The sequence below is a fragment of the Eimeria necatrix genome, genomic scaffold (genome assembly GCF_000499385.1).
Source record: "Eimeria necatrix Houghton genomic scaffold, Enh_scaff259, whole genome shotgun sequence".
NCBI lineage: Eukaryota > Apicomplexa > Conoidasida > Eucoccidiorida > Eimeriidae > Eimeria > Eimeria necatrix.
The window spans coordinates 33,867-45,809 of NW_013653151.1; the positions used below are offsets into that span (position 1 = coordinate 33,867).

Below are 11,943 nucleotides of genomic sequence, written 5' to 3' on the forward strand. Positions count from 1 at the left end.
AAACCTGTGGCTCCTGCTGCGTCTAGCTGTGGAATGATGGGCGTGCTGAGAAAAAATTATTTCCCCGTCATTTTTCCCTGAACCCTGAGTTCCAGAGATCTTGAGTTTCAATTGCATGCACATGAATTCCTTATTATCTGGATCACATGCCACCAAATCCAGCAAGAACCGCGAATGCGAGATCCTGGTAGATTGCCTATAGTACCTAAAATCCAAAATGTGGCACTAATTTCAAATGTACGTCTGCAACTTCTCCTGCTGCGCTGCTCGTTTCTGCTTGTTTCACCAGAGCCCTGAGCCTACAGCGGTTTCAAAAACTTGCAGAGCCATTTGTCCCAGCAGACTATTTGCACGATCTTTCTGCCCGCTCGGCAAAACAGATTCTGCTGCAATGTGAACGAATCGGCTTGGCGAACTATCTCGTTTGTCGAGAGCTCAAATCTGTGTCCCAGTGCTCCATTTCCGATCCAACGTTTCGCCCCGTGAGCATCTTCTTGGCCATAAGTGGGTCCTTTACAAGCCCCAAATGGTTTTTACTTTCGGGCCCTGCAGCTAAACGCCTCAGATCCACATGAGAGGAGAAGAAACTTGCTGCTGCAACGGCGCCGCCGTGGCTGTCTTCCAAGCACAGCCACTGGCTGCGTTGCAGATTTAGTACGAGTCGTTGGGACTTGTGCTTCAGGAGGCTGCAGTGAGTTCGTTTGGCTCTCGAACTTAGTTTGCCGCTGCACCTTTCTGAGCGCTGCTGCAGCTGCAGCCAGCAGATGCAGCAGCGCAGCAGCGAGCTACAGGCTGCTGCAGCTGCAGCCTGACCCTCTTGGGACTTGTGCAACTTTTCAGCGCCGGAGTTTTGCCGTTTCTTGCCAGACACGCGGCTGGTAAACTGCTACTAAAAAGAAAACTCCGCCAATTTCTCAATTGGCATTGACTACCTGCTAAAGTGGGCTGGGCTAGAAATGCATGTCAGGTGAGCTCAATGGGTAGGCGTTTTGGCTAGCAGCGGGTTTCTTAGTGCCAACTAGTGGCGCTGCGCTGCCTGGCGGAGTTGCATGCATGCAGCAATTGGGACAATCGATTGGTCAGCATTTCGCGACTTAGCTTTGAAGCTAAGGGGCGTGGTTAGCGGAGCTGCCTGCGCAGCAAAAGCGGCGTCGCCCGCTGCAGCAAACGAGGCAGAGGCGTCAGCAGCAAGCCCAGTCACTTCCGACTTTGGCGCTGGTCGGCAGCTTCCGCTGCAGCAGCGGGCGCAGCCACTCGTAGGTGGCCGGGAGTTCGAACCAGTTTTGCTGCGGGCAGCTGCTGCTGCCGTTGCTGCTGCTGCTGCTGCTGCTGCTGCCCGCTATCTCCAGCGCCCAGCGGCGCAGGGCCGCCTCCCCAGCGCTTTCCTCGCCGTGGGGGTCACTGAGGAACTTCTGCACGCGGCAAAGGGCAGCGTAGCGATCCAGGCAGTCAGTTTCGACCAGCAGCAGCCCCCAGGCGCGCTGCATGAGCGGCAGCAGCAGCTGCAGCACGAGCTGCACGTCTTCTTCGTGCACTTCCAGCAGCAGCTCGTCGTGGATCTGCAGCACCACTTGGGCTCTCAGGGGCCTCCGCAGCACTTCGTGGGGGGCCCCCCAAAGCCCGCGGGGCCCTGCTGCTGCAGCTGCCGCCAGTGCATGCGCGCTGCCTGGGCTCGCGAGGGCGCGCTGCTGCTGCTGCTGCAGCAGCTGCTCCACCCTGGCAGTGACGAACTTCATGATGTCTGCGGCGAGGCCCTGGATGGGGCTGTTCATGGCCTGCCTCCTGCAGCGGCTCTTGGCAGCCCCGCTGCTGCTGCTGCTGCTGCTGCTGCTGCTGCTGGGGGAGCTGGCTGGGCGTTTTGCTGCGCCCACGCGCTGCAGCAGCGCCGCCAGCTGCGGGCAAAGACTCAGCTGTGCCGCCAGCTCGTCGGCCCCCTGCAGCAACCTGCTGCGGCCAACTAAAGTTTCAATAGTTCCGGTGTTTTCGGCGAACTGCGTGTGCGTGCGCATCAGTGTCTGTACACCCCGGTAGGCACTGAAGAAGCAGCTTATTAGCTGCCGCGCGTCTTTCAGCGGCAGCTGCAGCTGGCGAGAAAGTCCTTTTTCCGTTTGTCCGTAGAGAATGCCTGCGCGCAAAAAGCTGCCACTTGCATGCGCCAACTTTGCTTTTTTTCACCAACTCGACACTTCACTGCCACGACCGGACTTCGAAGCAGCAAAGAAACTCGCTGCTGCTGCCACGCAGCAGCAGCACAGCGCCTCGCGCGGGACCCGCAGCAGCAACGCAGCACCAGCAGCAGCCTTAGCAGCAGCAGCGGTAGCATCAGCAGCAGCAGCAGCAGCAGCACGATCCGACTGAAAAGGGAGCAGCGGCGAGAGGACTTAAGGGGAACCCTCCTGCTGCTGCTGCTGCTGCTGCTGCTGCTGCTGCTGCTGCTGCTGTTTGCTGCAGCTGGAGCTCACCGTAAGTGACTGTCTTGGCCGCGCTGCGGCGCTCCCTAGTAACTTCCTCAGGGGCGCAGCCAAACAGCCGCGAGGCCGCCAGCTGGAAGCAGTCCAGCTTCTGCCCCCCAGGGGGGCCCCCTGGGGGGCCCCCAGGGGGCCCCCCTGGGGGGCCCCCAGGGGGGCCCCCGGGGCCCCCCGCCTTCCCCCCCCGCAGGTCCGCCAGCAGCTGCGGGTCATTTGAAAGGAATGCCAAAATGTGCAGCTCCATTTGCGAGTAGTCCACTGACAAAAAGCGCCAAGGAGAGCCACGAACTCCTGCTGCTGCAGCTGCTGCTGCTGCAGCTGCTGGTGCTGGCAGCAGCGCTGCTGCTTGTTCTGCTGCTGCTGCTGCTGCTGGCAGAGCTTTTGCTGCAGAGGGAGCCGCAGCAGCTGCTGCGCTGCTGAAGGAAGCACTCAGCGCATCTCCGCAGCCGCCCGCCCAGTCAGTCTTGCAGGGGCTCACTGGGGCTGGCACAAAGGCCCTTCTGCAGCAAAAGTTTGGCAAAAGTTTGGCAAAAGTTTGGCAAATAAACAAATTTTTAAAATAAATTACAAAAGAAGAAAAGCTTTAGACACAAAAACATTAAAATTAAAGAAAAATGGAATTCGAAGGACCCGCGCAGCAGCCACAGACACACAAAAAAGACCCTCCGCTCCTGCCCCAAACTATGCTGCAGCTTTAGTTGCTGCTGCTGCAGCTGCTGCTGCAGCTCTTTGTGCTGGAGCTTTAAGTGCTGCAGCTGCGTGTGCTGCAGCTGCGTGTGCTGCAGCTGCGTGTGCTGCGGCTTTGTATACTCAGCTCCCCCTCCCAAAGAACAAACCCTGCCTGTGTCTGCGTAGGCTGCTGCAGCAACAAATGGCTGCTGCAGCAGCTGATGGTTGCTGCAGCAGCTAATGGCTGCTGCAGCAGCTAGTGATTGCTGCAGCAACTAATGGCTGCTGCAGCAGCAACCCTTACTGAGACTCACCGGATCCACCGCCACTCCTCCTGGTGGTTTGGAATATTTTGCAAATTGGGATTTCTGCATGCGAGGCGGCCCGTGGCAGCTCCTGCAGCACACAAAGCTGCAGCAAAGCCAGCTGCAGCAAACCGTGCTGCAGCGAAAAGTGCTGCAGCAAAATGTGCTGCAGCTGCTGCAGCAAAAGCCCGCCCGCGGCACGTGAGGCCGCGCATGCAGCAGCGGGGGCGCTGCGCAAGGCGCAAGCCCCAGGCGGGCTGAGGGGCCCCCAGGCCGCAGGCAGCAGCAGCAGCAGCTGGCAGCAGCAGCAGCAGCTAGCTGCAGCAGCGCAGCAGCACCTGTCTGCAGCAGCGAGACGTGAATGCGGCGGGTGGGAGGGAAAATGTAGGCAGGCAGTGAAGCAAAGTAAGTGCTGAAGAACTTGTGGCTCGCTCTATATTCCAAAAGAGAAGAAAGCAATCTGCAGCAGCAAAAAACAAAAAAGCAAACCAGCGAGACATTTTGCTGCAGCAGCCAGAGACACCCGGCTCGCCTGAGCCCAGGGACCTCAGCAGCAAGGGGGCAGCAGCAGTGGCTGCAGCAGCAAAGGCTGCAGCAGCAAAGGCTGCAGCAGCAAAGGCTGCAGCAGCAGTGGCTGCGGCAGCAAAGGCTGCAGCAGCAAAGGCTGCAGCAGCAAAGGCTGCAGCAGCAAAGGCTGCAGCAGCAACGGCTGCAGCAGCAAAGGCTGCAGCAGCAAAGGCTGCAGCAGCAAAGGCTGCAGCAGCAAAGGCTGCAGCAGCAAAGGCTGCAGCAGCAAGAGACTGACTCTGCCACTTGGCGTTCGCGGGGGCCCATTTCTTGGGATCGCATTTGCCGCAGCAGCCCCTGCAGCGCGTCGGCCCCCGTAGAGCGGCTGCCGCTGCTGTTGCTCTTGCTGCTGCTGCTGCTGCTGCTGCTGCTGCTGCTGCTTCTGCTGCTGCTGCTGCTGCTGTTGCGGCTGCTCAGCGCCTCGTCGCTGGGGTCGCCCTCAAAGGCTGCAGCAGCAGCAGCAGGAGAGAGCTGAAGCTCGTCGTAGAGAATTGCTGCCAGCTGACTGCAGCAGAAAAGCAGCAAAAGAGAAGCAGCAATGTGGGGTGTGGGGCCCCCGGGGCCCCACGAGGGCCCCAGCCACAAAGAGACAAAAGCAGCAGCAGCAAAAGCAGCAGCAAAGAAGCTGCTGCTGCTGAGGCTCAGCGCAGCTCACCTGGGGGAGTTTATGTTGACGCTGCTGCGGCCAGTTAGCTGCTCAATGAGCTTCCAAATTCTTTTCTCGAGTTGCTGCTGCTGCTGCAGCGCGTCGGCGAAGTCTTCGGGGGAAGCAGCGGGCGCATGCGCATGCACTGTGGGGCCCCAAGCAGCAGCAGCAGCAGCAGCAGCAGCAGCAGCAGGGGGGGCCCCCGTGCTGCAGGCCCCTGCCCCGCGCTGCTGCCGCCAGCCTCGGGCCAACAAAGATGTTGAAAGACAAAGTCCTCTTCTTTCAAGAGCAGCAAGAACTGGAATTAAAGGTCTTTCAATTTGGGCCCAGACTCCCCAGGCGAGGCTGAGGGCCCCGGTGTCCTCCGCGGCCTGCTGCTGCTGCTGCTGCTGCTGCAGCTGCTGCTGCAGCAGCCGCTGCTGCTTCTCCAGCACCACCAGTGTCGCTGCACCCCGAGACTCGCAAAACGCCAACACGTCGCTGCTGCTCAAGTCCTCTGGCAGGCGTGGGGGGCAGCAGCGTTTGAACTGCGCAGGCAGCCGCACCAGCCCGCTGCTGCTGCTGCTGCTGCTGCTGCTGCTGCTGCTGCTGGGTTGCTGCAGGGCCTCCTCCTCAGCTTTCTTGTGCTCTGCGCACGCGAGACCCACTGCGCTTAAGTCCTCTTTGCTGGCTGCTGCCTGCGGCACACCCACCGGCTGGAAGGAGAGCTGCAGCTGCGCTGCTGCTGGAGCCATTTTGCACTCAGGACTGCTGCTGCTGCTGCTGCTGCTGCTGCTGCTGTTGCTGCTGCTGCTGCCGTCCTGTGGAGCTGTTCCCCGCGCCTTCTTCTGCGGAGCTTTTGAGTAAATGCCCCACCCAAACTGCCCAAAGAGTCCCTGCTGCAGCTGCTGCTGCTCTGGGGGCAGCAGCGAGCGCCGCGCAGCAGCAAAGACGCGCCAGGGTGGCTGAAGGGTCGAGCGGCAGCGGGACGGCTCAGCGGCTGCTGCCTGAGCAGCAGCAGCAGCAGCAGCAGAAGATGGAGCCGCAGCAGCAGCAGCTGGAGGCGCAGCAGCAGCAGCAGAAGACGAGGCGGCTGCTCCCCGCGTGTGGCGCTTTTTGCGCGGAGCGCCGGAGGCAGCAGCACTTGCTGCTGCTGCAGCAGCAGCAGCAGCAGCTTCCGTCATGCGTTCTATTATTAAGGAGCTGTAAGGAGACGCCAAGAGATGCAGAAGAGACTCTTCACTGTGGGAGTCAGCGCGGGCTGCAGTTTCCGCGTCGCACTGCTCCCCTGCTGCTGCTGCTGCTGCTGCTGCTGCTGCAGCGGGAGCGGCGTCGCCGTGGGCCTGCTGCTGCTGCTGCTGCAGGCGTGGCTGCAGCAGCTCGAAGAGCGCCGCGTGCTGCAGCAAATCGGAACTGCGCAAGTTGGCCCCCCGCAGCAGCCAAGCCAGCAGCGAAGTGCACAGCAGCTGCTGCTGCGGCGGCAGCGGCAGCCCCAAGTTCAGCAGCAAGTGCAGCAGCTGCTTCGCGCCGTGTGCTGCCCACAAGACCTGGGGCTGGGGTGTACAGACACCTGCAGCAGCAGCTCCCCACACACCCCGCGACGCAGCAGCAAACTCCTCCAGCTGCCCCTCAAGCAGCAGGCAGCAGCGCAGCAGCTCGCAAGCAGCAGGGTCCTGCTGCAGCTCCGGAACAGCAAAGTGAAAGTGCAGTATGTCTTCTTGCTGCTCCTGCTGCTCCTGCTGCTGCTGCGGCTCCTGCTGCTGCTGCTGCTGCTGCTGCGGCTGCTGCTGCTGCTGCTGCTGCTGCTGCTGGCAGGACAAGAGCTGCAGCAAGCCGGGGGGCAGGCGCAGGCTGAAAGTCAGGTGGAGAGGCAGCAAAGCGCAAGCTGGGGAATGGGCGCCGGAAGGGCTGTTAGTTAGCCAGGCCACAGCCACTGGCAGCACGAGGGACCCACCGCGGTAGCTGCTGCTGCTGCTGCTGCTGCTGCTGCTGCTGCTGCTGCTGCTGCTGCGGTTTGCTGCGCTGCTGCAGCTGCTGGGCGTGCCTGTGCTTTCGTCAAGTAGCGAAAGACACATCCCAAGCGGGTCCACCGGGATCCGCTCAGGCAGCTGACGGGGGCACTCTTCCGCTGCTGCTGCTGCTGCTGCTGCTGCTGCTGCAGCGCTGCTGCACTTGCCCGTGGGTCTCTTCACGTGCTGCAGCACCGCAAGATAACGGAGACACAAACGCAGCGTGCTGCGGAAGGCTGCTGCTTGCTGCAGTGGCGTGGCAGCTGCAGAGACGCTTCTGCATTCGATGGGGGGCAGCAGCGGCAGCGCTGCTGCAGCAGCAGCCGAGGCTGCTGCTGCAGCACTTCCTGCTGCAGTTCCTGCTGCAGTACCTGCTGCAGTACCTGCTGCAGTACCTGCTGCAGAACCTGCTGCAGTACCTGCTGCAACTTCATCAAAGGCGTCCAGCTTCGCTGCAGTATCCGAAGCTGCTGCTGTTACGCCACCGCCAGCGCAAGGAATACCAGCAGCAGCAGCAGCAGCTTGAGCAGCAGCAGCAGCAGCAGCAGCAGCAGTTGCTGCGGCTGCACTGTCGCCATGGGTCGCAGCAGCCTTACGTCGCGCTGCTGGGCGCGCAGCAGCGCGGATTGCTGCAGCGCGCAGTGCTGGTGCAGCAGCAGCAGCAGCTGCTGCTGCTGCCGCTTCCACGCTGGCCGTTGCCTGCTGCTGCTGCCGCATGTGCTGCTGCACCGAAGCCACGTGCTGCTTCTCCTGCTCGAGCAGCAGCAGCATTTGGCTCTCCCAATCTTCCCCCAAGTGTGGGGCCCCACACTCAGAGACACTTCCTGCTGCTGCGGCTTTGGTGGCTCCATTTGTTTCTCTTGGAGTCTCCACAGAAGGCCCCCCAACGAGCTGCTGCTGTCGAGTGCCCTCTGCAGCAGGAAGAGCGCTGCTGCTGCTGCTGCTGCTGCTGCTGCTGCTGCTGCTGCTGCTTGAGGTTGCGGCGGCGTTCGCGCTGCTGCTGTTGACCCTGGGATTCCACGTGCTGCTGCCGGAGCTGCCGCAGGGGTAGCTGCTGTGCTTGTTGCTGTTGCTGCAGCAGCTGCTGTTGCTGCTGCCGCTGCTGCTGTTGGTGTCGTCACTGCTGCCATCGCTGCCGTCGCTGCTGTTGCTGCTCCTGTTGCTGCTGCCGCTGCTCTGGTTGCTGCTGCTGCTGCTCGCTGCAGCCAGTGGGGCGTCTGAGGCCTCAGAAGGAGCCATAGAGGCAGCAACACCGGCTGGTGCAGCAGCAGCAGCAGCAGCATGGGCTGCTGCTGCAGCAGGGGCTGCTGCTGCGGCCTGCGCGCCAAGCAGCAGCAGACGGCGCTGCGACAAAGAGTGGAAGCACCTCGAAAAGACCACTGGTGTTCCTGCTGCAGTGCACGATTTATCGTGCAGCTTCGAGAAGTGCAGGGGGGCCCCCAGGGCCCCCTGCAGCAGGGGGCCCCCCAGCCAGGCTGGCCACAGGGCCCCCACAGAGTTCCAGAGGGCCCACTGCACGTTTTGAGTGCTTTTTCCCAACTCAGAAACTTGCCGAGCTGCTGCTGCTGCTGCTGCTGTTGCTCCTGCTGCTGCTGCTGCTGTTGCTGCTGCTGCTGCTGCTGCTGCGGATGGCGGCGCAGGAGGTGCTTTGCGGAGATCTGGCGTCGTTGCTACCTCTCGATCGGTCTTCGCACCTGCTGCAGCAGCACCTTCTGCAGCAGCAGCTGCTGCTGCTGCTGCTGCTGTTGCCTTTGCTGCTGCTGCAGGTGAGGCACTCTGGGGAGGGTCAGAGCCCTTGGACAAACCAGAGACAGGTGCAACACCCTTGGATGGCTGCAGCACAGCAGCGCCGCAGCCTGGGGCTGCTGCTGCTGTTGGTGCTTTTGCTGCTGCTGCTGTTGCTGCTGCTGCTGTTGCTGCTGCTGTTGCTGCTGCTGCTGCTGCTGCTGATGTTGCCGCTGTTAACGCGCTGCTCGCTGCAATAGCCACAGACACATCGTCTGGACCTGCTGCTGTACTTGCCTTCGCCGAAGTAGCCGCTGCTGCTGCTTCCTGCTTTGCTGCTGCTGTTCTTGGGGCATCCTTCCCAGCAGCAGCAGCAGCAGCAGCAGCAGCAGCAGAAGCCTCAACCCTCAGGAGCCCTTGTGAAGCAGCTGCTCGCTTGCTTCTGGACTTGCTTTTAGTTGGCGGAGCGTCGGCAGCTCGCGTTTTCTCGGCTGCCCGGCGTTTCGTTGCTGCTTCTGTTGTTGCTGCTGCTGCTGCTGTTGCTGCTGCTGCTGCTGTTGCTGCTGCTGCTGTTGCTGGTACTGCTGCGGGCGGTCGTGCAACAGCTTTTGCCGCATACTCTTGCGACACGCCAACTTCTTCCTTATCCGCTATCGTTGCTGCAGTTGTTGCTGTAGTTGTTGCTGCATTTGCTGCTGCAGTTGCTGCTGCAGTTGCTGCAGTTGCTGCTGCAGCAGGAGGATGAAGGGTCGCTTTTGCTGCTGTTGGGGCTTTCTCTGTGTACACTGCTGCCTCTTCGTCTGCTTCTGCCCACTGCAGCAGAAACTAAAGACACAAAAGGCGCAGCGCAGCAGCAGCAGCACAGCAGGAGCATCTGCAACAAGAGCTGCCTCTGCTCTCCCTCCAGCGTCCAACTTGCTGCTGCTGCTGCTGCTGCAGCTGCTGCTGCAGTTGCTGCTCCAATCCCCGCATGCAGACTGCATCCTACTACTGCAACTTCGGCCTCCGCGCCTTCCCGCAGCAGCAGCAGCAGCCCCAGCATCACCCCCAGCAGCAGCCGCACCACCCGCCGCAGCAGCAGCAGCAGCGCAGCAGCAGCAGCGGCGCAGCAGCAGCGCAGCAGCAGCGGAGCTCACTTGTGCAGCGGGTTTGTGGACCCCGAACTGGGCGAAGCAGCTGGGAAGTGTGTGCTGCTGCTGCTGCTGCTGCTGCTGCTGCTGGCCTGCTCGGGAAAGCTGGAAGGCCTGGAGGCTGCAGCAGCGAGCAGCAGCAACTTGAGCATCGAGAGCCACCAGCTGCCGATTTTGCTTCCACTGCGGCACAAAGGCCTTCACTGCTGCTGCTTGCCGACGCCCCAACACCCCCGCCGCGCTGCAGCCCCGAGACTCAAAGCCCTGGCCGAACACGCATGCAAAAAGCCCCACACGCATGCATGCATGCATGCATGCATGCATGCATGCATGCGTGTATGCATGCAAGCTTGCATGCAGCCCCTAATGCATGCATGCTTGCAGGCAGGCAGGCAGGCAGGCAGACAGACTGCCCCATATGCATGCATGCATGCAGGCAGAAACGCAGGCTTCCTTGCATGCATGCATGCATTCTTTTTTCCTTGCATGCATGCATGCATGCATGCATGCATGCATGCAAGGAAAAGAGAAAAGGAAGAGACAGACGGAGAAAGAGACTGGGGGGAGAGTGGGGGAAAAGAGGCTGTCTGAGGTGTACAGACACCGGAGAGCGAGGCTGGTCAAAGGGTCTTTTTGGGGAAGAAAAAAAGATGGAAAAAAAAACAGAAAGCAAAAATGAAAAAGAAATACTTTTAAACCCATTTTTGGGGAAGAAAAAAAGATGGAAAAAAAAACAAAAAGCAAAAATAAAAAAAGAAATACTTTTAAACCCACTTCCAGACCCTCCACAGCCTGCAGCAGCTTCCGCGCTGCTGCGGATCCGATCCCAGGACACCCCACGATCCCATCTGCTCGATCCCCAACCAACGCAAAGAAGTCCAGCAGCTGGTGCGGCTCCACCCCTGCAGCAGCAGCAGCAGCAGCAGCAGCGAGGCAGCAGCAGCAGCAGAGGCGGTAGCAGCAGAGGGAGCAGCAGCAGCAGCAGCGAGGCAGCAGCAGCAGCAGAGGCGGTAGCAGCAGAGGGAGCAGCAGCAGCAGCAGCAGGAGCACAGGGCAGCAGAGGCAGAGGCAGCAGCAGCAGCAGACGCAGCAGCAGCAGCAGCAGTTGGAGCGCATGCAAATGTGCTGCTGCTGCTAGATTTTTGTCTTTTGTACTTTTCTCTGCTGCACCGATAGAAGCAAATGGATCTCAATTGGACTTTAAAATGCATTTAATTTAATTTCAAAAAATAAAAATAAAAAGAACAGCTGCTGCATGCACAGGCCGCGGGCCCCCCGGGTGTCTATACACCTCAACGCAGCAGCAATGCGCAGCAGCCAGAGGGAAATAAAAACATTTAAAAGAAATTTACAAATAAAATTAAAGAAATAAAAAAGATTAAATAAATTAATTAAACAATAAAAGTAAGATTAGAAGTCTTAAAGTCCAAAGATTAAAATGCAGGAATAGAAATACAAGCACATCTGAAGGGGGATACTTGCTGCTGCTGCTGTTAGGATGGAAATTTTCAAAGTTTGCAGCAGCAGCAGCAGCAGCAGCAGCAGCAACAGCAGCAGCAAGCCTTAAGTGCGAATAAAACAAAACAATTTCTTTGAAAATGGATCTTCAGATTAAGGAAAATGATATTAAATGAAAAATACATAAATGCACTGCCAGCTTCACCTGGCTGGGCCAGGCACAGAAAACCAGAAACCCTAAACCCTAAACCCTGAACCCTAAACCCTAAACCCTAAATCCCAAACCCTAAAAGCTAAACCCTAAACCCTGAACCCTAAAGACAGGCACAGAACTCTGTGGATCTGCTAAAAGAAATGCACTAATCACAAACATTCCAAACCCTAAACCCTAAACTCCACCCTAAACCCCAAACCCTAAACCCTAAACCCTAAACCCTAAACCCTAAACCCTCGCGTTGGCCCACCGTATTCGTCTCTGACGAATTGGCTGTCCAGCATTTGGCCCTGGCGGTGAAGAGCCAGCAGCCGCACGCGGGGGCAGCGGCTGTGGGGCAGCTGGTTGTAGCGCAGCAGCTGCAGCAGCAGCAGCAGCAGCAGCAGCAGCAGCAAGGGAGACGCGGCGCTGCAGCAGCAGCACTGCGCCAGGGAGCCTCCTGCTGCTGTTGCTGCAGCAGCAGCAGCAGCAGCAGCAGGCTGGCTGGAGGCTGCAGAGGAGACATTTAGCGAGACAGAAAGAAACCCTTCGCAGGACGCAGCAACGAGGCCAAAAACAGCAGCAGCTGCAGCGCAGCAGCAGCAGCAGCAGCAGCAGCAGCAGCAGGGGCCAGTACCTGAAGGAGGTCCTTGTCGACAGTGGCCACAACCACTTCCTCGAATTCAGGGCACGCGTCCTCCACCTGCTGCTGCTGCTGCTGCTGTTGCTGCTGCTGCTGCTGCTGCTGCTGCTGCTGCTGCTGCTGCTGCTGCTCGTCTTTGCAAATGCGGGCC

At 59.7% G+C, this 11,943-nt stretch overlaps 1 protein-coding gene across 1 annotated transcript; it reads right to left on the minus strand.

Moving 5' to 3' along the window:
- Positions 1-1,181: 1,181 nt before the first annotated feature.
- ENH_00035520 (DNA polymerase I, putative) lies at positions 1,182-11,943 on the minus strand (the record flags this gene model as incomplete). The annotated part of the gene is made up of 10 exons (XM_013580409.1): positions 1,182-2,125; positions 2,463-2,968; positions 3,452-3,533; positions 3,781-3,902; positions 4,248-4,514; positions 4,665-9,181; positions 9,505-9,762; positions 10,273-10,400; positions 11,421-11,529; positions 11,787-11,943. Coding segments are annotated over 10 exons (7,090 nt in total), but the record flags the coding sequence as incomplete, so codon positions are not given.